Source organism: Haliotis rubra, unplaced genomic scaffold (assembly GCF_003918875.1).
Source record: "Haliotis rubra isolate DU_JTF1 unplaced genomic scaffold, ASM391887v1 Scf258, whole genome shotgun sequence".
In the NCBI taxonomy this organism is placed as follows: domain Eukaryota; kingdom Metazoa; phylum Mollusca; class Gastropoda; order Lepetellida; family Haliotidae; genus Haliotis; species Haliotis rubra.
In genome coordinates, this window is record NW_025766647.1 from 371524 (window position 1) to 399301 (window position 27778).

General features: G+C 44.9%; 1 protein-coding gene across 1 annotated transcript; it reads left to right on the plus strand.

Moving 5' to 3' along the window:
• Nucleotides 1-1596: 1596 nt before the first annotated feature.
• On the plus strand, nt 1597-27268 carry LOC124279873 (regulator of MON1-CCZ1 complex-like). Its single transcript, XM_046715746.1, is given in 23 exon segments — nt 1597-1709; nt 1843-1917; nt 2214-2298; nt 2695-2757; nt 2989-3075; nt 4640-4711; nt 5050-5118; nt 5756-5859; nt 10442-10525; nt 10821-10926; nt 11452-11490; nt 11492-11564; nt 11918-11971; nt 13586-13639; nt 14850-14908; nt 15155-15328; nt 15835-15942; nt 16258-16335; nt 16520-16624; nt 18401-18469; nt 18747-18817; nt 25193-25347; nt 26636-27268. Coding segments are annotated over 23 exon segments (1980 nt in total). The 3' UTR covers nt 26719-27268.
• The last annotated feature ends 510 nt before the right edge of the window (nt 27269-27778 follow it).

A 27778-nucleotide genomic window follows, 5' to 3' on the forward strand; every position in this document is an offset into this window, starting at 1 on the left:
GAGGTGTTTTCAAAATATGAATCAAACTAGACGTGCGGCGTTGACTCGGCATTCTCTTCTGACTGTTAGACTGATATACTAATGACCGGTATTTATTTCCTACAGCTCAACGGTACTGTGACGAAATCCTACGCCCACAACTCCTTCCAATCATTGATCGCCACAGGGAGTTGTTTCAACAGGACAATGCCAGGCCCCACACAGCACGTCAGACTAGAGACTTCTTCCAGAACCACAACATCAATGTGCTCCCCTGGCCCTCAAGATCACCGGACTTAAACCCGATCGAACATCTGTGGGATGCTCCCACCTAAATTTATGTACAAATTAAGTTACCCCCCTTGCGTGTCATGTACATATTCAGTGAACACCCCTCCCCTTCCCATATTTTTTAAGCATAATTTTTAAATATTATAGTGCACAATGTTGATGACCCTCCCTAGTATATGTGTACAAAATTGATGACCCCCCTATCTCCCCTATGTCCTCCCTATAAGGCACGTCAGATACCTGACCGGGAGACGTGTACTTCGACATCAACGGCCTCCATCCACGTCGACGCCGTATACACGAATGTTTGACCAATACCTGACTCAGTTTTGATCAAGACATCTGTTGGAGGGTGAGGAAACACACAAAGTTCATTTTACTGTTGTCAAGCCGTATCTCTGAATGAGGTTCATGTATATGACATGAATGAAGGCTATATATGAAGCGAACATAAAATCACCATGAGAAGTACACGTTGTCATTTTTAAAATCTTTTGCTGCTGTGGGCGATTAATCTGATATTGATATTGCTGGAATATAGCTAAATGCGGCTTAATACTCGCCCAATAATTTAATCAGTAAGGTTGTCACGAGAGTCAAAACACAACCTGCTTCGCCGATTCAGATGGACTCAGAAAATCCAAATGTTTCAATTTAAAAAGAAACCACATAGTTCATTTAGTTCGAAGATATTAGTCATCGTCAACTTCAACTTATATTAGGTTTGAATAAAACATAAAACAATTGTTTATTTGTTAAACCGGTGCACGGTTCACGGTGATTCAAACCAGCTTTGCTGTCAATGTTTTAGAACGAAGGCAGCACCGTAGGCTCAATCACAGGGCGTTGAATATTTTGACACTGTTGGGAGATTTTAACAGGAAGCACAGAATTACCGCCCTTGGAAGGGGCACCTGCTGGTTAGATAGTTGAGTGACTTTTGTATATTCTATCATTTTATGTGTTAAGGACGACATAAACAACCAAAACATTTTCAGCTTCAATGTTAAATAATACATGCATTAACCAGTGAGAAGTGAAAACAGTCAAACTTCCTGTTTACGATGAATGATGGAGCACATTTAGTGACATGAACCCGTCGTCTGCATTTCCTACTTAGCCGATGTGAATTTACTTCAGTCGGTGTTATTCTAATTATTAACAGTTACTGTATTTTCGTTTAATGTCACAAATAGCCCTAGCTGGTTCAAGGTAACCGTATAAATACTACGTATGGCGAGTGGGAAATGCACTAACTAGTACAAGACTCGCACGACATCAGAAGGGGTGTGTTCTGCCAGTGACAGTTGTAATATCTACTTGCAGATGGCGACGTCAGACACTGGAGAGTTTTACATCGAGCTTTGTAAAAACCCGATTCGATTTGAGCCCATCAACAAGGCCAATAACATCTTCTTTGACGATGCCAACAAACAGGTTTGGAAATTATCGACTTTATTTCTTGTGTTTTTAAAAAGAATATGCTGAGTCCTTATTATTACTTATCAAGTATATTTTTATTTCTTATCGAGAATGTTGATGAAACAAGCAGTAAATTTTCTTGTCCAGGTATTTCATGGTTCGATCTGGTGGAGCCATGGGCGTGACTGTTAAGGGGCCAGATGAGAAATCTGCAGTGTCATTCAGGTGAGATGTTGTCTTTAGCTGCGTGTCATGGAATCTCGGCTAATATGTGAGGACATTCACCTTTCATATGGTTCTTGTAGTACTGTGGCTTCTTTCTAAAGGATATTTGGTGTAAGTTGGTCATATTAGTTATATGTGTAATAATTAAGGCATCATTCAAAGCTTTATTTGAGACATTATCAAATCTCTGAATTCCTGTTAACACTAGCACTTTTTAAGGATGGAAGCTATTAATATTTAAAAGATTAAGTTTTTATCATAAAGGGTGACAGTTATTTTTTTTGTGTGTTCCACAGAATTGAGGACAGGGGTGACGTTGTTTCAATAAAGTTTTCTCCAGACAAGAAAATCTTAGCCATCCAGAGATCTCAAAAATCAGTGGTGAGTTATAAGCTGTCATGGTTCACAGTTTCATTAGTTGATGGTGGCAGTAAGATTCTGTCCCATGATTATCCTAATATGAGGATAATGTAGCATGTGGGAGTGAATATGTTTTACGTAGCTTTAGCCATATTCCACCAATATCTTGGCATGGGACATCAGAATTGGGCTTCACACATTGTACCCATTTGGGGAATCAAACCTGGGCTTTGGGGGTGATGAGCAAATGCTTTAACCACTAGACTACCCCATGGCCCAGATATAGTGTGGTGGGATCTGACAGTGTGAGATGTGTCTGAAATGGCTAAAACTAATGATATTATCATCATCGTCATTGTCATCATCATCATCATCATCATCATCATCATCATCATTAAGATTATTGTTGTTATTCAGGAGTTCATCAACTTCCACAGTGACATGCCAGCAGATCAGATGGAATATTCACAGACATGCAAGGTTTGTATCAATCAGTTTTTGAATTCCAATGTCTGATCACTAAATGTAAAACTTGGCAACGTATATAGTGTTGATGTGAAGACTTTTCTGGCAAAACCTCACATGGTGTATTTATGTGACTTTTTATGTCAACAAAAAAAGCATACTTTTCATGTTGTCAGGACATAAAAACTTTAGATATGTGATTAAGCATGATAATTCCATGTAGCAAGTCATGTTTTTATTTCCCAGGGAAAATCGACCCAGATCATTGGATTCATATGGACATCTGTAAATGAGATTGCTTTCATCACAGACCATGGCATAGAACACTACCAGGTAGGAACTTGGCATAGGACACTACCAAGTTGGAATATGGCATAGAACACTACCAGGTAGGAACTTGGCATAGATCACTACCAGGTATTAACATGGCATAGAACACTACCAGGTATTAACATGGCAAAGAACATTTCCAGGTATTAACATAGCATAGAACACTACCAGGTAGGAACATGGCATGGGACACTACCAGGTATTAACATGGCATAGAACACTACCAGGTATTAACATAGCATAGAACACTACCAGGTAGGAACATGGCATGGGACACTACCAGGTATTAACATGGCATAGATCACTACCAGGTATTAACATAGCATAGAACACTACCAGTAGGAACATGGCATAGAACACTACCAGTAGGAACATGGCATAGAACACTACCAGGTAGGACCATGGCATAGAACACCCTGTCCCAAGTTATACCGCTACTACCATCTTGGTGTACTCCCTGTGTTGTAGATAGCCCCATCTTGGTGTACTCCCTGTTGTGTAGATAGCCCCAGTATAGAACACTCTGTCCCAGGTTATACCGCTACTACCATCTTGGTGTACTCCCTGTGTTGTAGATAGCCCCATCTTGGTGTACTCCTTGTGTTGTAGATAGCCCCATCTTGGTGTACCACCTGTGTTGCAGATAGCCCCATCTTGGTGTACTCCCTGTTGTGTAGATAGCCCCAGTATAGAACACTCTGTCCCAGGTTATACCGCTACTACCATCTTGGTGTACTCCCTGTGTTGTAGATAGCCCCATCTTGGTGTACTCCCTGTTGTGTAGATAGCCCCAGTATAGAACACTCTGTCCCAGGTTATACCGCTACTACCATCTTGGTGTACTCCCTGTGTTGTAGATAGTCCCATCTTGGTGTACTCCCTGTGTTGTAGATAGCCCCATCTTGGTGTACCACCTGTGTTGCAGATAGCCCCATCTTGGTGTACTCCCTGTTGTGTAGATAGCCCCAGTATAGAACACTCTGTCCCAAGTTATACCGCTACTACCATCTTGGTGTACTCCCTGTGTTGTAGATAGCCCCATCTTGGTGTACTCCCTGTGTTGTAGATAGCCCCAGTATAGGACACTCTGTCCCAAGTTATACCGCTACTACCATCTTGGTGTACTCCCTGTGTTGTAGATATCCCCAGTATAGGACACTCTGTCCCAAGTTATACCGCTACTACCATCTTGGTGTACTCCCTGTGTTGTAGATAGCCCCATCTTGGTGTACTCCCTGTGTTGTAGATAGCCCCATCTTTGTGTACCACCTGTGTTGCAGATAGCCCCATCTTGGTGTACTCCCTGTTGTGTAGATAGCCCCAGTATAGAACACTCTGTCCCAGGTTATACCGCTACTACCATCTTGGTGTACTCCCTGTGTTGTAGATAGCCCCATCTTGGTGTACTCCCTGTGTTGTAGATAGCCCCAGTATAGGACACTCTGTCCCAAGTTGTACCGCTACTGCCATCTTGGTGTACTCCCTGTGTTGTAGATAGCCCCAGTATAGGACACTCTGTCCCAAGTTATACCGCTACTACCATCTTGGTGTACTCCCTGTGTTGTAGATAGCCCCAGAGAGGAGAAGCCTGCGCAACTTGAAGACGGTCAGTCTACAGGTCAACTGGTTTGTGTGGCTGGTAAGTGGTCCTCAAAGGACAACAGATTTTGCAACTTGATTTTAAAAATTTCCTGTCACAAGGGCTGCACACATGATCTGTGGGCGATGTAGCTGTGTTCATGTAAAACACTGTCACACTGTGAAGTAAGAACCATGTATATGTAAGCCTGTACTTCCACATTGCATCACAATTGGAAAACTCTTGATGCTAAGTCTAACTTAAACATTTCCTTTCACACTAAGTTGATATCATGTAATGAATATGTTCAGAGCATACTGAAATGCACGTTTATACCTACAGAACCTTACCACAGTGTTAATGTCAGTTTGCATCTAGTGTTTGTGTGATGTTCCCAGGCAGAGACCTACATCTTGGTGCTGTCGTCAGGGACTCTGGGGAATACGCTGCATCCCTTCCAGTTCCGGGTGAGTCTCTAGCTACATGATGGCACCTAGTAAATACTCAGTTTTGAAGCAGACAATCCAGTGATTGATATTATAAGCAAAACTTATGACACACAACTAACGAGTGAGTGAGTGAGTTATGTTTTACGCCACACTCAGCAATATTCCAGCTATACGGCGGCGGTCTGTTAAAAATCGAGTCTGGACCAGACAATCCAGTGATCAACAGCATGAGCATCGACCTGCGCAACTGGGAACCGATGACATGTGTCAACCAAGTCAGCGAACCTGACCACCCGATCCCGTTAGTCGCCTCTTACGACAAACAGGGTTTACTGAAGGTTCATTCTAACCCGGACTTTCACGGGTATACAACTAAAGAAGTAACCAAGCCTGACTACTGAACTAGACCCTGATAGACCCTGACTGGATTGTCTGGTCCAGACTCAATTATTTACAGATAGCTGGAATATTGCTGAGTGCAGTGTTAAAGAACAAAATAAAACAAGACAACACCATTCAGTGCAATGTGTTTGTCTGGAAGTATTAGCAATAACTGGGGTACTTGTATGAACTCTGTAGATGTTTAGTAATGGTATACAAGTACCTATCTACAGGTAGACAACAGAACTGTATGTCTTCATCTATCTGCTTACAGCCGGGCCTGGTGAATCGCCTGCCCAAGTTCGAGGTGGACCTCCCAGTTGTGCCCAAGCCTGCCAAACTCAGCCTGCTGGAGCGAGATGTCATCGTCGCCAACATGTCAGCATAGATATATTTCCTGTTAATTACGTGTCAAACAAGTCGCTATTCATGTGTTATTTTTCATAAATTGTGAGCAAACAAAATTGAAGCAAAGGATGAGCAGTCCATCTTTGTAAGTTTATTATGTGACTTCAACAGTCACTACAGTATGCCGTGCCATAGCACGTTGGCCAGAGTTGATTCAACTTAATGGAGGCAATGAAATCTGTGTAAATGGTTCCCAGGCTTAGAAAATTGGTGCAGTTTGTACTGATTTTGAATACAGGGGAATGGATTATTTATGTCTTCAGCTAGAAATGTTTTCATCAGTCCTTATAACAACATTGTTGCAGTCTGCAACTTAAGCCACAAATCCAAAGCCTGAGTCTCCTAAATGTCTGTCTGATGATAGACCATATATTACAGCAGTAGTCTACCTGATGCCGGTTTGGGTCAGCAGGGCCAAGTTTTGTGTCAAGACTTTCAGTTGGCTTGAGACATCGTCCACAAGGGACAGCAGATCTCAAAGGCAGTTGTTTGTGTTTCATACTGATATACCTGCTTTCTGTGGTGGTTCTGGGTTTGGATAACTCCCCAACAACGGCGGTCAGACTCCGTGACTTGTAGTGTGTCAACGTGACCTGACAGCAGGGATTGTTGTTCACAATACCACAAAGTCGCGGCAGCTGATCGGGTTAGGCGGCTGACTTTGTGTGCTGGCGATTAGGTGCAAGTCACGGTAGCTGATCGGGTTAGGCAGCTGACTTTGTGTGCTGGCGATTAGGTGCAAGTCGCGACAGCTGATCGGGTTAGGCAGCTGACTCTGTGTGCTGGCGATTAGGTGCAAGTCGCGGCAGCTGATCGGGTTAGGCAGCTGACTTTGTGTGCTGGCAATTAGGTGCAAGTCGCAGCAGCTGATCGGGTTAGGTGGCTGACTTTGTATGCTGGCGATTAGGTGCAAGTCGCGTTAGCTAAGCGGGTTAGGCAGCTGACTTTGTGTGCTGGCGATTAGGTGCAAGTCGTGGTAGCTGAGCGGGTTAGGTGGCTGACTTTGTATGCTGGCGATTAGGTGCAAGTCACGGTAGCTGAGCAGGTTAGGCAGCTGACTTTGTGTGCTGGCGATTAGGTGCAAGTCGCGGCAGCTGAGCGGGTTAGGCAGCTGACTCTGTGTGCTGGCGATTAGGTGCAAGTCGCGGTAGCTGAGCGGGTTAGGCAGCTGACTTTGTGTGCTGGCGATTAGGTGCAAGTCAGCGGTAGCTGAGCGGGTTAGGCAGCTGACTCTGTGTGCTGGCGATTAGGTGCAAGTCGCGGTAGCTGAGCGGGTTAGGCAGCTGACTCTGTGTGCTGGCGATTAGGTGCAAGTCACGGTAGCTGAGCGGGTTAGGCAGCTGACTCTGTGTGCTGGCGATTAGGTGCAAGTCGCGGCAGCTGATCGGGTTAGGCAGCTGACTTTGTATGCTGGCGATTGGGTGCAAGTCACGGTAGCTGAGCGGGTTAGGCAGCTGACTTTGTGTGCTGGCGATTGGGTGCAAGTCACGGTAGCTGAGCGGGTTAGGCAGCTGACTTTGTGTGCTGGCGATTAGGTGCAAGTCGCGGCAGCTGATCGGGTTAGGCAGCTGACTTTGTGTGCTGGCGATTGGGTGCAAGTCACGGTAGCTGAGCGGGTTAGGCAGCTGACTCTGTGTGCTGGCGATTAGGTGCAAGTCGCGGTAGCTGATCGGGTTAGGCAGCTGACTCTGTGTGCTGGCCATTAGGTGCAAGTCGTGGTAGCTGAGCAGGTTAGGCAGCTGACTTTGTGTGCTGGCGATTAGGTGCAAGTCTCGGTAGCTGAGCGGGTTAGGCAGCTGACTTTGTGTGCTGGCGATTAGGTGCAAGTCACGGCAGCTGAGCAGGTTAGGCGGCTGACTCTGTGTGCTGGCGATTAGGTGCAAGTCACGGTAGCTGAGCGGGTTAGGCAGCTGACTCTGTGTGCTGGCGATTAGGTGCAAGTCACGGTAGCTGAGCGGGTTAGGCAGCTGACTCTGTGTGCTGGCGATTAGGTGCAAGTCACGGCAGCTGAGCGGGTTAGGCAGCTGACTCTGTGTGCTGGCGATTAGGTGCAAGTCACGGTAGCTGAGCGGGTTAGGCAGCTGACTCTGTGTGCTGGCGATTAGGTGCAAGTCACGGTAGCTGAGCGGGTTAGGCAGCTGACTTTGTGTGCTGGCGATTAGGTGCAAGTCATGGTAGCTGATCAGGTTAGGCAGCTGACTCTGTGTGCTGGCGATTAGGTGCAAGTCGCGGTAGCTGATCAGGGTTAGGCAGCTGACTTTGTGTGATGGCGATTAGGTGCAAGTCACGGTAGCTGAGCGGGTTAGGCAGCTGACTCTGTGTGCTGGCGATTAGGTGCAAGTCGCGGCAGCTGATCGGGTTAGGCAGCTGACTCTGTGTGCTGGCGATTAGGTGCAAGTCACGTAGCTGAGCGGGTTAGGCAGCTGACTCTGTGTGCTGGCGATTAGGTGCAAGTCACGGTAGCTGAGCGGGTTAGGCAGCTGACTTTGTGTGCTGGCGATTAGGTGCAAGTCCGCGGTAGCTGATCAGGTTAGGCGGCTGACTTTGTGTGCTGGCGATTAGGTGCAAGTCCACGGTAGCTGAGCGGGTTAGGCAGCTGACTCTGTGTGCTGGCGATTAGGTGCAAGTCGCGGGCAGCTGATCAGGTTAGGCAGCTGACTTTGTGTGATGGCGATTAGGTGCAAGTCACGGTAGCTGAGCCGGGTTAGGCAGCTGACTCTGTGTGCTGGCGATTAGGTGCAAGTCAGCGTAGCTGGCCGGGTTAGGCAGCTGACTTTGTGTGTTGGCGATTAGGTGCAAGTCACGGTAGCTGAGCCGGTTAGGCGGCTGACTTTGTGTGCTGGCGATTAGGGTGCAAGTCACGCGGCAGCTGAGCGGGTTAGGCAGCTGACTCTGTGTGCTGGCGATTAGGTGCAAGTCGCGGTAGCTGAGCGGGTTAGGCAGCTGACTCTGTGTGCTGGCCATTAGGTGCAAGTCACGGCAGCTGATCGGGTTAGGCAGCTGACTCTGTGTGCTGGCGATTGGGTGCAAGTCACGGCAGCTGAGCGGGTTAGGCGGCTGACTCTGTGTGCTGGCGATTAGGTGCAAGTCACGGTAGCTGAGCGGGTTAGGCGGCTGACTCTGTGTGCTGGCGATTAGGTGCAAGTCACGGCAGCTGAGCGGGTTAGGCGGCTGACTTTGTGTGCTGGCGATTAGGTGCAAGTCATGGTAGCTGATCAGGTTAGGCGGCTGACTCTGTGTGCTGGCGATTAGGTGCAAGTCGCGTCAGCTGATCAGGTTAGGCAGCTGACTTTGTGTGTTGGCGATTAGGTGCAAGTCACGGTAGCTGAGCGGGTTAGGCAGCTGACTTTGTGTGCTGGCGATTAGGTGCAAGTCACGGCAGCTGATCAGGTTAGGAGGCTGACTTTGTGTGCTGGCGAATTAGGTGCAAGTCACGGTAGCTGAGCGGGTTAGGCAGCTGACTCTGTGTGCTGGCGATTAGGTGCAAGTCACGGTAGCTGAGCGGGTTAGGCAGCTGACTTTGTGTGCTGGCGATTAGGTGCAAGTCACGGTAGCTGATCAGGTTAGGCGGCTGACTTTGTGTGCTGGCGATTAGGTGCAAGTCACGGTAGCTGAGCGGGTTAGGCAGCTGACTCTGTGTGCTGGCGATTAGGTGCAAGTCGCGGCAGCTGATCAGGTTAGGCAGCTGACTTTGTGTGTTGGCGATTAGGTGCAAGTCACGGTAGCTGAGCGGGTTAGGCAGCTGACTCTGTGTGCTGGCGATTAGGTGCAAGTCGCGGCAGCTGAGCGGGTTAGGCAGCTGACTTTGTGTGTTGGCGATTAGGTGCAAGTCACGGTAGCTGAGCGGGTTAGGCGGCTGACTTTGTGTGCTGGCGATTAGGTGCAAGTCACGGCAGCTGAGCGGGTTAGGCAGCTGACTCTGTGTGCTGGCGATTAGGTGCAAGTCGCGGTAGCTGAGCGGGTTAGGCAGCTGACTCTGTGTGCTGGCCATTAGGTGCAAGTCACGGCAGCTGATCGGGTTAGGCAGCTGACTCTGTGTGCTGGCAATTGGGTGCAAGTCACGGTAGCTGAGCGGGTTAGGCGGCTGACTTTGTGTGCTGGCGATTGTGCAAGTCACGTGAGCTTAGGTGGCTGACTTTGTGTGCTGGCGATTAGGTGCAAGTCACGGCAGCTGAGCCGGGTTAGGCAGCTGACTCTGTGTGCTGGCGACGTGCATTCACGGTTGCTGATCGTCAGGCAGCTGACTCTGTGTGCTGGGTTAGGTGCAAGTCACGGTAGCTGAGCGGGTTAGGCGGCTGACTCTGTGTGCTGGCGATTGGGTGCAAGTCACGGTAGCTGAGCGGGTTAGGCAGCTGACTTTGTGTGCTGGCGATTAGATGTCTGACTCTGAGGATGTGAGTTCGAATCCTGGATGGGGCTCAACTCAAAACAAAAGTACTAGAATTTGTACTTTACTAAGAAAGTGTAATCCCAAATATAACATATGTTACATTTGACCACTTTCTAGATGGCATTGTGTAATCATAACCACTGTGTTGTGACACTGTTTCAGCTATGACTACCTGTACATCGTGGTTCTGCGTCACCAGCCCAAGGCAGCCGTGGGGGCCGAGATTGTGCTGTATCAGCTACAGAAGTAAGTCACCTCCACAAATATGGCCTGTCTACCTTTTGGGATTCAGTGAAGATCCAGGCTTCCTGTAAGTGCTATTGGGGATTGGTTGGTTTAAATGAGTGAAGTGGCTCATTGTGCATCCACAGCAGTGTTTTTTCCTTGCTCAGGCTACCCCCTGCTTGCTAGGTCATCATGACTTCTGATGTGAAACAACAGTCGTTCCTTCTCATGTGAGTGAATTATTAAAAGTCAGAAACATTATTGGCTGTTCAAGAGCCAGGAGATCTATTTACATGGTATAATGGTGATTTCCCAGGGAGAGTCCAGCCAAGCGGACTGAAGTGCTTCAGCTGAATATGAGCGGCCGCTTTGCCATCAACATCGTTGACAACCTCATCATGGTACACCACCAGGCTTCCAAGGTAGGTGCAGCTGTGTCCTACACACACACAACTATGTCATACACACACAACTATATAATACACACACAACTATGTCATACACAGACAACTATGTAATACACACACAACTATATAATACACACACAACTATGTCATACACAGACAACTTTGTCATACACACAACTATGTCATACACAGACAACTTTGTCATACAGACAACTATGTCATACACACACAACTATGTCATACACACATACAGACAACTATGTCATACACACACAACTATGTCATACACACAACTATGTCATACACACATACAGACAACTATGTCATACACACACAACTATGTCATACACACATACAGACAACTATGTCATACACACACAACTATGTCATACACACATACAGACAACTATGTCATACACACACAACTATGTCATACACACAACTACGTCATACACAGACACTGCATCAAGATGATTACAGTTAATAATGTGACAAAGTGATGGTGTAGATTCTGTATCGTGTTCTGTCCTGGCGTTCCAGACATCGATGATATTTGACATCAAGATGGAGGGAGACTCTGGACGGCTTCATCAAATATCACTTCCCTGTGTTGTCTCCCCTGCCAATCAAGCCGTTCAAGCTCCTTCTTCCCTGTGAGTAGAGGAACAACCTCAACTGATCTTCTTTCTGAGTCTTATATTTGAATTCGATCTCATCATATCAAAACTATTCAGTTCTGGGCATCTGCATAAATATAGGGTTATTGTAACAAAACATAATGAAAATCAGTGCGTATGATCCTGCAAACAAACCTTGGAACATTTAAAAACACGTGAACATTGTTTTTTAAGTCTTTATCTATTTCTATGTCTAAAATTAAACTGGACTGGATTCATACGCTAATATTCTGAAATAAAGTTCAGTCAGTGTATTGGGAGACGTCAGTAACACATGTATGGCAGTTTGTTCGGAGGTATGTTGTATCTAGGACTGATGTTTTCTTCAGCGCTGAATCTGACGGCAGCAGGCACAGAGAAGACAGAATACCTGTGTGAACTCTGTATCCTTGTAGTCATTGTCCCACGCCACACACAGTGAAGTCATTGTCCATGCACACAGTGAAGTCACCCACATCACCACACAGCTCATTGTCCACATGTGAAGTCATTGTCCCACATCACACAGTGTAGTTCCCACATCACACAGTGTAGTCGTTGTCCCATCACACAGTGTAGTCGTGTAGTCGTTGTCCCCACACATCACACACACAGTGTAGTCGTTTACTCCCCGGTCATCACACAGTGTAGTCGTTGTCCCAGTGTCCCACACAGTGTAGTGTAGTCGATTGTCATCATCACATGCAGTGTGTGTGTAGTCGTTGTCCCACATCACACAGTGTGTCCCACATCACACAGTGTAGTCGATTGTGTCCCACACACCCTTGTCCCATCATCGTCACAGTGTAATCGTTGTCCCACACACACAGTGTAGTCCTTGTCCCACATCACACAGTGTAATCACATCACGCGAGTGTCCTTGTCCCACATCACACAGTGTCCCCCCCACATCACACAGTGTGTCGTTCCCACATCACATTGGTGCGTACCCACATCACACAGTGTAGTCCTTGTCCCACATCACACAGTGTAGTCCTTGTCCCACACACGCTGTCCTTGTCAAGTCCCACATCACACAGTGTCCTTGTCCCACATCACACAGTGTAGTCCTTGTCCCACATCATGTGTCCCACATCACACAGTGTAGTCGTTGTCATCATACAGGACCCACATCATGCAGTGTTACCCACATCATGCAGTGTAGTCGTTGTCCCGATTATGCAGTGTAACATCACACAGTCGTTGTCCCACACACACAGTGTAATCATCGTCCATTGTCCATGAGTGTAATCGTTGTACCACATCACACAGTGTAATCCACATCACACAGTGTAGTCGCCCCACATCACACACAGTGTAGTCTACATCACAAGTGTGTAGTCGTCCCACATCACACAGGTGTAGTCCTTGTCCCACATCACACAGTGCTCGTACACAGTGTAGTGTAGTAATCGCCCACATCACACAGTGTAGTTCACACAGTATAATCGTTGTCCCACATCATGTCCCACGCCCACATCACACAGTGTACACAGTGACATCACATTGTCCCATCATCACAGTGTAGTTTTTGTCCCACATCACACAGTGTAGTCGTTGTCCCACATCACAGTGTAGTCGTTGTCCCACATCACACAGTGTAGTCGTTGTCCCACATCACACAGTGTAGTCCTTGTCACATCACACAGTGTAGTGGTGTAGTATCCCACATCACACAGTGTAGTCCCACATCACACACAGTGTAGTTGTTATTAATGTCATTTTCCACATCACACGGAGTCGTTGTCCCACATCACACAGTTGGTGCATCACACATGTGTCGTTGTCACTTTCCCACATCACACAGTGTAGTCTTGATGTTGTCCCACATGTGTAGTGATCAGTCAGTGTACCAGAACATCATGTAGTCGTTGTCTCACACAGTGTGTCATTTCACACTGGCTAGTGGTCTCTGATGTGTCTTGGTGATCAGTCAGTAAATACCCAGCATTTCCCGGCTAGTGGTCTCTGATGTACAGATATATCATGCCCGACTGGTTCTGCCTTAACTTGTGTAGATTCTGCCAACTGGATTGTGTTCCAGCCAGATGTAGTCATCGATGCCAAGCTGGGTAAGTATGAAGGTTGTTGGGTAGTGTGGGGAGAGAAATGTTTGAAGCTCTTGTTACAAAAAAAAAGAAGGGTATTTATAAGTATTCAAAAACATACTTATGAGTCGTGTGTATGAGTCATACACCACATAGTTCTTGTGTCCTGTAGGATAATGTGATATATTTATTACCAGATATATCATTTAGATCATTACATTTCACTTAAAACAAATGTTGTTGATACCTCATGGATGATTTATAGATGTCCACAGTCATGAAATGTATGATGTTACACTGTGACAGGTTGCCTGTGTGATATATTTCCTATTACACTGTGACAGGCTTGCCTGTGTGATATATATCCTATTCCACTGTGACAGGTTGCCTGTGTGATATATATCCTATTCCACTGTGACAGGTTGCCTGTGTGATATATATCCTATTGTGTGATATATATCCTATTACACTGTGACAGGTTGCCTGTGTGATATATATCCTATTCCACTGTGACAGGTTGCCTGTGTGATATATATCCTATTCCACTGTGACAGGTTGCCTGTGTGATATATATCCTATTACACTGTGACAGGTTGCCTGTGTGATATATATCCTATTCCACTGTGACAGGTTGCCTGTGACAGGTTGCCTGTGTGATATATATCCTATTCCACTGTGACAGGTTGCCTGTGTGATATATATCCACTATTATATATCCACTGTGACAGGTTGCCTGTGTGATATATATCCTATTCCACTGTGACAGGTTGACAGGTTGCCTGTGTGATATATATCCTATTCCACTGTATATATCCTATTACACTGTGACAGGTTGCCTGTGTGATATATATCCTATTCCACTGTGACAGGTTGCCTGTGTGATATATATCCTATTCCACTGTGACAGGTTGCCTGTGTGATATATATCCTATTCCACTGTGACAGGTTGCCTGTGTGATATATATCCTATTCCACTGTGACAGGTTGCCTGTGTGATATATATCCTATTCCACTGTGACAGGTTGCCTGTGTGATATATATCCTATTCCATTCCACTGTGACAGGTTGCCTGTGATATATATCCTATTCCACTGATATATATCCTATTCCACTGTGACAGGTTGCCTGTGTGATATATATCCTATTCCACTGTGACAGGTTGCCTGTGTGATATATATCCTATTCCACTATGACAGGTTGCCTGTGTGATATATATCCTATTCCACTATGACAGGTTGCTTGTGGTATATCAAGCTTCATCTGGAGCCACTGGTCACCATGCTGCCCGACAAGGTTTGTACACAGTTGTCTCCCTTCTTTAATCTCAAAATCCAAGGTAGTTTTTAGTTGTCTTTTGATGTGATTGGTAAATATATCCTATTCCACTATGTAATTTTATTATAGTGAAAAGTAGTTTTGAGCTTAGTAACATGGAAACATTCTATAGATAATAAGCCCAGTAATCTACCTCGGCGGATATCAAGCTTCCTCGGCGATCATGTGATCTGTTGTTCCAGTGTTGATCTTGTTTTGTTCCAGTGCAAGTTGATCCAGTTCTTGCTGTGTCGCCAGGAGAGCAAGATGGTGATCCTGTCCGTATGTCGCCAGATGTTGGTGCCGGGGCAACAGGCCAACCTGCACACCATCTCCCAGGTGTACGACATGCTGAACCAGGTGTACAAGGCGTATCGGGACGTGGAGTCTCAGGCCATGGTCTGTTAGCTTCTTGTAACCCTGAGTGACATTGCTAGTGTTTTGTACTAAACCCACCACATGATCTTGTAGAGGTTCTAAGCAAGCAACATCCATAATCATTTCCATTTTATTATTTGTGTCATGAAACTTTAACTTTTTTTCAAATGTCTTTGATATTTTTTTACATTATTTGTTTATTCTGCATATGATCTCCCCAAGGTCTTTCTGGTTACTAATGCCGCGGTGGGGTAGACTAATGGTTAAAGCGTTGGCTCGTCAGGCCAAAGACCCGGTTCAATCCCCACATGGGTACAATGTGTTAAGCCCATTTCTGGTGTCCCCGCCGTGATGTTGCTGGAATATTGCTAAAAGCGGCGTAAAACCAAACTCAGTCAGTCAGTCTAGTTGCTAATCTTAACCTTGGTAAATGCTCTTCCTGTGATTGCAACACGCATGAGCACTGGACACAAGGATTTGTTGAGGAGATAAATCAAGTTGTCTACATAAGACCTGTCTGTCCCCAGGCGGGGGAGATCTCCAGTACTGCGATGACCAACATGTGGAAGAGGAAGGTGATCATCGATCAGTCGGACATGTACACACACGTCTTCTCAGTGTTCGAAGACTGCAAGGTGAGGGACTGACTGGCAGTGACCTCAGATGCAGCACAGTTTCACAAGGGCTTCTTGTACTGAGTATCTTTAAAAACCACATGCATGTCCGACCATGGCTTTATATTCAAGTACATATATCAAGTACATGTATATTTCCAGTTGACATCAAGTTTGACATCTTTATTTACCAAGGACATATTATGTCATTATTCATTAAGCATATTACATTTATATTTGCTGAGGATATATAGTATATATTTGTTGTTTTTTCACCAAGGGCATTGAGTATATGTGTTTTGGATATTTGTGCATGTTTTATGTTTGTTGGGTTAGGACATCAAGTACAAGTTCATGGTGGCGGTTCTCATAGAGTATATCCGATCTCTGAACCAGTTCAACATTCCAGTGCAGGTAGGTAGACTTACAGCATACTCACACTTTGGTCACTAGGAAATATTTTTTTTTGAACAAGATTTCCATTTCATTAAATCCATTTCTTTAAAGAATGTTACACATTATGTCTCTCAGTTTATTACAATCTACCGTCAATGTCCAGGAAGAGATCTCAGTGGGAATGTGTGATATATATCTGCAGCACTACCTGTACGAGCTGATCATCAACATCCTCGTCCACAACAACTGCTTTTACCAGCTCCATCAGTTTCTGCAGTACCATGTCCTCAGCGACTCCAAACCCCTGGTGAGTCTATCTCCTGTTGAGTCGTTTCACTGGGTGAGTCCTTTCTCTGGGTGAGTCACAATCCCCGGTGAGTCCTTTCTCTGGGTGAGTCCTATCTCCTGTTGAGTCATTTCACTGGGTGAGTCCTATCTCCCGGTGAGTCCTATCTCCTGGTGAGTCCTTACTCTGGGTGAGTCCTATCTCCCGGTGAGTCCTTTCTCTGGATGAGTCCTATCTCCTGGTGAGTCCTTTCTCTGGGTGAGTCACAATCCCCGGTGAGTCCTTTCTCTGGGTGAGTCCTATCTCCTGTTGAGTCGTTTCACTGGGTGAGTCCTATCTCCCGGTGAGTCCTATCTCCTGGTGAGTCCTATCTCCCGGTGAGTCCTTTCTCTGGATGAGTCCTATCTCCTGGTGAGTCCTTTCTCTGGGTGAGTCACAATCCCCGGTGAGTCCTTTCTCTGGGTGAGTCCTATCTCCCAGTGAGTCTTTTCTCTGGGTGAGTCACAATCCCCAGTGAGTACTTACTCTGGGTGAGTCACAACCTCTGGTGAGTCCTATCTCCTGTTGAGTCACAACCCCCGGTGAGTCCTTACTCTGGGTGAGTCCTATCTCCTGGTGAGTCCTTTCTCTGGGTGAGTCCTGTCTCCTGGTGAGTCCTTTCTCTGGGTGAGTCCTATCTCCTGTTGAGTCACAACCCTTAGTAAGTCCTTACTGCTGGTGAGACCAAATCACTCGTTAGTTGTCTAGTGATGTGACCAGTTAGAGATACAGGTTGTTGAAATCCTCCTGAGCTTTCATGTGAGAATAGCATGAAGAGGCAACTGTTGTACCTCTGCTACCTATAATAGACATTGTGTGCATTAGTGGTGGTCCAATTAATTGAAATAATCAAAGATTGGTCGCAGTGACTAAACGACCAAGCAATCAATCATGTTTTCTCATGATCGAACACAAACAATTCTGGAACACTTTTTGCATAAACAATATTTTTCACAAGGTTGGTTTTGTCTGTTACATTTCATGAGCACTACAAGCTCGTTCCAAGTCATGATTGAATTTATCTTAAAGACCCCAAGAAATTTATGTTCCTAACATACTAGTCATCCTTTAAAGATGTGCAATTTGAAAAAAATAAACCAAGGAACTACATGTTTTTTCTTTAAATTTTTGTGCAAACAAAATTAACCAGGAAAATGTCATAAAGGACGCTAACCAATTATTTTTGATGATTGATCGGTTGTAATGAACCAATCATCAATTATGAGATTTTAACCAATTCCCAACACTAGTGTACATCAGAAAGAGTAACCAACACTGAAGCAGATACAAATATCCCTGTATTGCTTATATATCCCTGTTTATTGCTGATATATCCCTGTATTGCTTATATATCCCTGTGTATTGCTGATATATCCCTGTTTTGCTGATATATCCCAGTATTGCTGATATATCCCTGTGTATGGCTGATATATCCCTGTATATTGCTGATATATCCCTGTATATTGCTGATATATCCCCTGATATATTGCTGTATATCCCTGTATTGCTGATATATCCCTGTGTATTGCTGATATATCCCTGTATATTGCTGATATATCCCTGTATATTGCTGATATATCCCTGTGTATGGCTGATATATCCCTGTGTATGGCTGATATATCCCTGTATTGCTGATATATCCCCATGTATGGCTGATATATCACTGTGTATTCCTGATATATCCCTGTATTGCTGATATATCCCTGTGTATTGCTTATATATCCCTGTGTGTTGCTGATATATCCCAATGTGTTGCAGGCTTGTCTGATGCTGTCACTGGAGAGTGTGTATCAGCCTGCTCACCAACTGGCTCTCGACATGCTCAAGGTCAGTTCTATGCATGTGTATTTGTGTTTGACCTGAAGGTCAGTTCCATGCATGTGTATTTGTGTTTGACCTGAACATCTCCCCAGCAAATAAGAACACAACCTTCCTATCAACCCTAAAACAACTCCCCAACAATTGTGTTCTATATGTTGATGTGTAGTGCAGTCATGTTGCCAACACCAAGGTGTTTATAAGCCACAGTGTTGTTTGTTGGGGATTAAGTGAAAGGGATTTGAATCTCAGAACAATTGGATGCAGTGTAACATGTATTTTACAGAGACTTCAGACAGCCAATGAGGAGATCATCGAGGTCCTGTTGTCCAAACAGCAGCTCCTGCCAGCACTCAGGTAGGTGGCACTACTCTCACTCAGGTAGGTGGCACTACTCTCACTCAGGTAGGTGGCACTACTCTCACTCAGGTAGGTGGCACTACTCCTCACTCAGGTAGGTGACACTGGCACTCTCAGGTAGGTGACACTACTCTCACCAGGTAGGTGGCACTACTCTCACTCAGGTAGGTGGCACTACTCTCACTCAGGTAGGTGGCACTACTCTCCACTCAGGTAGGTGGCACTACTCTCTCACTCAGGTAGGTGACACTACTCTCTCACTCAGGTAGGTGGCACTACTCAGGTAGGTGACACTACTCTCACTCTCACTCAGGTAGGTGGCACTACTCTCACTCAGGTAGGTGACACTACTCTCACTCAGGTAGGTGGCACTACTCTCACTCCAGGCACTTGGCACTACTCTCACTCAGGTAGGTGGCACTACTCTCACTCAGGTAGGTGGCACTACTCTCACTCAGGTAGGTGACACTACTCTCACTCAGGTAGGTGGCACTACTCTCACTCAGGTGGGTGGCACTACTCTCACTCAGGTAGGTGGCACTACTCTCACTCAGGTAGGTGGCACTACAGATTAATGGTTGGTGTTCGTGTCAGGTGTATGTACAACAGATTAATGGTTGGTGTTCGTGTCAGGTGTATGTACAACAGATTAATGGTTGGTGTTCGTGTCAGGTGTATGTACAACAGATTAATGGATGGTGTTCGTGTCAGGTGTATGTACAACAGATTAATGGTTGGTGTTCGTGTCAGGTGTATGTACAACAGATTAATGGTTGGTGTTCGTGTCAGGTGTATGTACAACAGATTAATGGTTGGTGTTCCTGTCAGGTTTATCCGGAGCGTGGGGATCCAGGACACGGTATCAGCCCGCAAGTTCCTGGAGACGGCCATGCACACAGAGGACAACATGCTGTTCTTTACCGTCTTCAAGTTTTTGAGCAGAGTCGCTCAAACCTCAAGCTGAAGCAGAATCCCCGCTTCCAACCAGGTAAGTGTCGTACCCCGACAAGGTGGCTCCTCAATCAGTGGATTGTCAATACCTGACTTCTTTCTTTTTTACTGGCCGTCGTCATAAAGCTGGATATTGCTGAATGAACCTTCATACAAGCAATGACGCCAGCCAGCAGATCACAGGCAGATGTCTCTATTAGTGTTGGGAATTGGTTAATCTCATAATTGATGACCAATATTCATCGAAAATAATAGGTTACCATCATTTATCAAGTTTTCCCGATTATGTTTGTTAAAGCACAAAATATAAAGAGAGAACATGAAGTTCTCTCAGGGTTTTTTACAAATTGCACACAATGAATTTGCTAATTTCTCATGTTTAAAGCTAAACTAGTATGTTAAGAACATAAATTGTCTGGAGTCATTAAGATAAATTCAATCAAGACTTGGAACGAGCTTGTAGTGGTCATGAAATGTAAGAGACAAAATCAACCTTGTGAAAAATATTGTTAATGCAAACAAGTGTTCCAAAATTGCTTGTATTTGACTATGAGAAAACATGATCGCATTGCTTGGTCGCTTAGTCATTACAACCAATCTCTATCATATTTCAATTAATCGACCACCACTAGTCTCTATTTCTATGGATTGCCACATTTCTAACTTGCGCAGAACATGCTACTTTCACTTACATAACATAGATCAGTAAGACATCTTCTCACCACATCTGCTGCTCATATGCGGTGCCGACACTTGTGTTATCCAGATTGGATTATTGCAACAGTTTGCTCGAAATGTCTCCCAGGAACAGTTTACTAGACTTCAGCATGTGCAAAATACTGCTGCACGTGATAGTCACTCAGGACTATAGTCCGCTTTGGCTCAAAATCGGACCGATTAATTGCACCCTAACTCTAAAAACTACTTAACATATTCTCAACGAAACACTGATCATAATCAAAACATCAGACCAACTGTGTGATTTTTTGGCAGAATTTATGTCCTAAAAATAAATTGTTTAACAAACTATCATTAACATTGTCACAAAGTTCACTATTTGTTACGAGGGAGGACCACAAAGAGAGAAACAGCCAGGTGTATGTGCACAAGTGCCGACAAGTTATTGAATCATTTACCTGTGCTGTGCAGTCTCCATCCCTTCTCGCACACCTGGCTGTGCCTCTCTTTGCACCCCTCAACAAGATAGGCCTCCTCATTGTGGATATTGTGTAGTCCCTAGTGTTGAGTATCTGCCTTCCATTGAAGTGTGTTTTGTGTTGCAGGTGACTACTGTGAGCAGTATGTGCGCACAGTTTGAGTCGTTGTTTGGCACGGACGCCCTGTCCCATCCCACCCTAATGCGTTGAACCCATCGCCACACGAGTCAACATCACCTGACCAGCTGGGACTGTGTGCAATGGCAACTCACCTGCCCTCTGTGATAAAGAAGCAAACCAGATGAAACACTAGCCCCTGTACAACCCCTCTATATTCAAGTCAAACCAAATTATCGCTAATGAACGTGATGCTGTCATTAACGCACATCCATCTTGTTTGTTTAATGAAAACTGTGAGTGAGGAATGGTCTCAGAAGCCACCCACCCCAACACTTGTTCAGTTCCTAGGACAACCTTGTGGGAGTAGAAACCCAGCAGATACTTGCTGTGAATGAACTGACACTAACTGTGGGAGATGACTTCACACATCCAGGTATCCCCAGTTACCATGGACAGGTCTTCTCAAATGTGGGAAGTATTTTGTGAAATAATCAAAGTTTTGACATACAGAGATATTGTACAATGACCATTTTCCTTCCTGCTAATTCCAGATGTAGGGTCCTATGATTTCTGATGTGCAGAGAATTAATTTGTATATATTTATGTATATAATTTATGTGAAAGGAATCAAACAACACGACTGTGATAATGCCGCTTTGTTTGAGTGTAGGTTTGTTGGTTAACATCACACTATACGAGAGCAGCCTGTGGTATAATGCTGCTACTGTTACAGTGATGTGTGTTATCAAACTGCATTGCCCACTTTTTACATTGGTATTTCACGCAAACTCTGGGATGCTAACTCATAGTGTATCGGCTCCCAAACCAACCGTAGTCCCTTGGTAGGTTATCCCTTTGAAAATCTAGTTCTTGTTACCGTCAAGTCTTTTGGTTATGAACACCCAGATGATAATGATAGTCGGAGCAGCAGCCAGTGTAGCGGAGAACATCTGTAGCCGGGCTCCAGACACCCACCATCCCTCGCCCAAACCCTTAATGTGCTGGTGCCATTGTCTGTTCTCAAATCCCTGGACATGTCGCGGGCACAGTCTGTCCTGGAATCCCTGGATGTGCTGGGGACGCCTGGTCCTGAATCCCTGATGTGCTGGGACCAGACTTGTCCTGGAATCCCTGGATGTGCTGGGGGCACAGTCTGTCCTGGAATCCCTGGATGTGCTGGGGGCACAGTCTGTCCTGGAATCCCTGGATGTGCTGGGGGCACAGTCTGTCCTGGAATCCCTGGATGTGCTGGGGGCACAGTCTGTCCTGGAATCTCTGGATGAGTCCCATCTCCTGGTGAGTCCTTTCTCTGGGTGAGTCACAATCCCCGGTGAGTCCTTTCTCTGGGTGAGTCCTATCTCCCAGTGAGTCTTTTCTCTGGGTGAGTCACAATCCCCAGTGAGTACTTACTCTGGGTGAGTCACAACCTCTGGTGAGTCCTATCTCCTGTTGAGTCACAACCCCCGGTGAGTCCTTACTCTGGGTGAGTCCTATCTCCTGGTGAGTCCTTTCTCTGGGTGAGTCCTGTCTCCTGGTGAGTCCTTTCTCTGGGTGAGTCCTATCTCCTGTTGAGTCACAACCCTTAGTAAGTCCTTACTGCTGGTGAGACCAAATCACTCGTTAGTTGTCTAGTGATGTGACCAGTTAGAGATACAGGTTGTTGAAATCCTCCTGAGCTTTCATGTGAGAATAGCATGAAGAGGCAACTGTTGTACCTCTGCTACCTATAATAGACATTGTGTGCATTAGTGGTGGTCCAATTAATTGAAATAATCAAAGATTGGTCGTAGTGACTAAACGACCAAGCAATCAATCATGTTTTCTCATAATCGAACACAAACAATTCTGGAACACTTTTTGCATAAACAATATTTTTCACAAGGTTGGTTTTGTCTGTTACATTTCATGAGCACTACAAGCTCGTTCCAAGTCATGATTGAATTTATCTTAAAGACCCCAAGAAATTTATGTTCCTAACATACTAGTCATCCTTCAAAGATGTGCAATTTGAAAAAAAACACCCAAAGAACTACATGTTTTTTCTTTATATTTTTGTGCAAACAAAATTAACCAGGAAAATGTCATAAAGGACGCTAACCAATTATTTTTGATGATTGATCGGTTGTAATGAACCAATCATCAATTATGAGATTTTAACCAATTCCCAACACTAGTGTACATCAGAAAGAGTAACCAACACTGAAGCAGATACAAATATCCCTGTATTGCTTATATATCCCTGTGTATTGCTGATATATCCCTGTTTTGCTGATATATCCCAGTATTGCTGATATATCCCTGTGTATGGCTGATATATCCCTGTATATTGCTGATATATCCCTGTATATTCCCTGCTGATATATCCCTGTATTGCTGATATATCCCTGTGTATTGCTGATATATCCCTGTATTGCTGATATATCCCCATGTATTGTGTGCTGCTGATATATCCCTGTGTGCTGCTGATATATCACTGTGTATTGCTGATATATCCCTGTATTGCTGATATATCCTGTGTATTGCTTATATATATATCCCATGTGTGTGTATATATCCCCTGTGTATGATATACCCCCATGATATATCCCAATACTGATGTATGATATATCCCTCCCTGCAGGCCTGTCTGATATGCTGTCATTGCTTACCCCCTGTATTGCTGATATACCCCTGTAGTATATCTGATATATCCCTGTATTGCTGATATATCCCTGTATTGCTGGATATATCCCTTGTGTATTGGGTTGATATATCCCAATGTTGCAGGCTTGTCTGATGCTGTCACTGGAGAGTGTGTATCAGCCGCTCACCAATCTGGCTCATGCATGTGTATTTGTGTTTGACTGATGCTGTTCATGCTCACCTGAAGGTCAGGGTCAGTTCTATGCATGTGTGTTTGTGTTTGACCTGAAGGTCAGTTCCATGCATGTGTATTTGTGTTTGACCTGAACATCTCCCCAGCAAATAAGAACACAACCTTCCTATCAACCCTAAAACAACTCCCCAACAATTGTGTTCTATATGTTGATGTGTAGTGCAGTCATGTTGTCAACACCAAGGTGTTTATAAGCCACAGTGTTGTTTGTTGATGATTAAGTGAAAGGGACTTGAATCTCAGAACAATTGGATTCAGTGTAACATGTATTTTACAGAGACTTCAGACAGCCAATGAGGAGATCATCGAGGTCCTGTTGTCCAAACAGCAGCTTCTGCCAGCACTCAGGTAGGTGGCACTACTCTCACTCAGGTAGGTGGCACTACTCTCACTCAGGTAGGTGGCACTACTCTCACTCAGGTAGGTGGCACTACTCTCACTCAGGTAGGTGGCACTACTCTCACTCAGGTAGGTGGCACTACTCTCACTCAGGTAGGTGGCACTACTCTCACTCAGGTAGGTGGCACTACTCTCACTCAGGTAGGTGGCACTACTCTCACTCAGGTAGGTGGCACTACTCTCACTCAGGTAGGTGGCACTACTCTCACTCAGGTAGGTGACACTACTCTCACTCAGGTAGGTGGCTACTCAGGTAGGTGACACTACTCTCACTCAGGTAGGTGGCACTACTCTCACTCAGGTAGGTGTAACTAGCTCTCACTCAGGTTGGTGGCACTACTCTCACTCAGGTAGGTGCGTTGTCTCTCTAGTGCAGAACAGATTACCTGGTAGGTGTTCGGTGGTCAGGTGTACTCTCACTCACAGATTAATGGTGGCACTACTCTCAGGTGTCAGGTAGGTGACAGATTAATGGTTGGTGTTCGTCACTCAGGTGGGTATGTACAACAGATCCGTTCAGGTGTCAGGTGGCACAGATTACTGGTCACTCAGGTGGGTGGCAACTTACTGGTCACTCAGGTAGGTGGCACTACAGATTAATGGTTGGTGTTCGTGTCAGCTGTATGTACAACAGATTAATGGTTGGTGTTCGTGTCAGGGTGTATGTACAACAGATTAATGGTTGGTGTTCGTGGCAGTTCGTGTCAGGTGTATGTGTATGTACAACAGATTAATGGTTGGTGTTCGTGTCAGGTGTATGTACAACAGATTAATGGTTGGTGTTCGTGTCAGGTGTATGTACAACAGATTAATGGTTGGTGTTCGTGTCAGGTGTATGTACAACAGATTAATGGTTGGTGTTCGTGTCAGGTTTATCCGGAGCGTGGGGATCCAGGACACGGTATCAGCCCGCAAGTTCCTGGAGACCGCCATGCACACAGAAGACAACATGCTGTTCTTTACCGTCTTCAAGTTTTTTGAGCAGAGAAACCTCAAGCTGAAGCAGAATCCCCGCTTCCAACCAGGTAAGCTTGAACACATTGTCTCCGCTTAAGCTTGAACAACCAGGTAAGTGTACATTGTCTCGACAAGGTGGCTCCTCAATCAGTGGATTGTCAATACCTGACTTCTTTCTTTTTTACTGGCTGTCGTCATAAAGCTGGATGTTGCTGAATGAACCTTCATACAAGCAATGACGCCAGCCAGCAGATCACAGACAGATGTCTCTATTAGTATTGGGAATTGGTTAATCTCATATTTGATGACCAATAATCTTCGAAAATAATTGGTTACTGCATTTATGAAGTTTTCCCGATTATGTTTGTTAAAGCACAAAATATAAAGAGAGAACATGAAGTTCTTTCAGGTTTTTTTACAAATTGCAAACAATGAATTTGCAAATTTCTCATCTTTAAAGCTAAACTAGTATGTTAAGAACATAAATTTTCTGGAGTCATTAAGATAAATTCAATCATGACTTGGAACAAGCTTGTAGTGCTTATGAAATGTAAGAGACAAAATCAACCTTGTGAAAAATATTGTTAATGCAAACAAGTGTTCCAAAATTGCTTGTATTTGATTATGAGAAAACATGATCGATTGCTTGGTCGTTTAGTCATTACAACCAATCTTCGAATATTTCAATTAATCGGACCACCACTAGTCTCTATCTCTATGGATTGCCACATTTCTAACTTGTGCAGAACATGCTACTTCCACTTACATAACATAGGATCAGTAAGACATCTTCTCACCACATCTGCTGCTCATATGCGTGTGCCGACACTTGTGTTATCCAGATTGGATTATTGCAACAGTTTGCTCGGAAATGTCTCCCAGGAACAGTTTACTAGACTTCAGTGTGTGCAAAATACTGCTGCACATATAGTCACCAGGACTATAGTCCGTTTGGCTCAAAATCGGACCGATTAATTGCAATCTAACTCGAAAACTACTTAACATATTCTCGATGAAACACTGATCATAATCAAAACATCAGACCAACTCTGTGATTTTTTGGCAGAATTTATGTCCTAAAAAAAAATTGTTTAACAAACTATCATTAACATTGTCACAAAGTTCACTATTTGTTACAAGGGAGGACCACAAAGAGAGAAACAGCCAGGTGTATGTGCACAAGTGCCGACAAGTTATTGAATCATTTACCTGTGCCGTGCTGTCTCCATCCCTTCTCGCACACCTGGCTGTGCCTCTCTTTGCACCCCTCAACAAGATAGGCCTCCTCATTGTGAATATTGTGTAGTCCCTAGTGTTGAGTATCTGCCTTCCATTGAAGTGTGTTTTGTGTTGCAGGTGACTACTGTGAGCAGTATGTGCGACAGTTTGAGTCGTTGTTTGGCACGGACGCCCTAAGTCCCATCCCACCCCTAGCGTGAACCCATCGTCACCGGAGTCAACATCACCTGACCAGCTGGGACTGTGTGCAATGGCAACTCACCTGCCCTCTGTGATAAGAAGCAAACCAGATGAAACACTAGCCCCTGTACAACCCCTATATTCAAGTCAAACCAAATTATCGTTACAGAACGTGATGCTGTCATTGGCACATCCATCTTGTTTGTTTAATGAAAACTGTGGGTGAGTGAGGAAGGTCTGTAGCCACCCACCCCACACTTGTTCAGTTCCTAGGACAACCTTGTGGAGTAGAAACCCAGCAGATACTTGCTGTGAATGAACTGACACTAACTGTGGAGATGACTTCACACATCCAGGTATCCCCCAGTTACCATGGACAGGTCTTCTCAAATGTGGGAAGTATTTTGTGAAATAATCAAAGTTTTGACATACAGAGATATTGTACAATGACCATTTTCCTTCCTGCTAATTCCAGATGTAGGGTCCTATGATTTCTGATGTGCAGAGAATTAATTTGTATATATTTATGTGTATATAATTTATGTGAAAGAATAAACAACACGACTGTGATAGCCGTTTTGTTTGAGTGTAGGTTTGTTGGTTAACATCACACTATACGAGAGCAGCCTGTGGTATAATGCTGCTACTGTTACAGTGATGTGTGTTATCAAATGACAGCCCACTTACATTGGTATTTACGGTAAACTCTGGGATGCTAACTCATAGTGTATCGACTCCAAACCAACCAGTCCTTGTGTTATCCCTTTGAAAACTAGTTCTTGTTACTGTCAAGTCTTTTGGTTATGAACACCAGATGATAATGATAGTTGGAGCAGCAGCCAGTGTAGCTGGAGAACATCTGTAGCCGGGCTCCAGACACCCACCATCCCTCGCCCAAACCCTTAATGTGCTGGTGCCATTGTCTGTTCTCAAATCCCTGGACATGTCAAAGGGCAACTGTCCTGGAATCCTGGATGTGCTGGGGGCACAGTCTGTCCTGGAATCCCTGGATGCTGGTGCCATTGTCTGTTCTCACAGTCTGTCCTGGAATCCCTGGATGTGCTGGGGGCACAGTCTGTC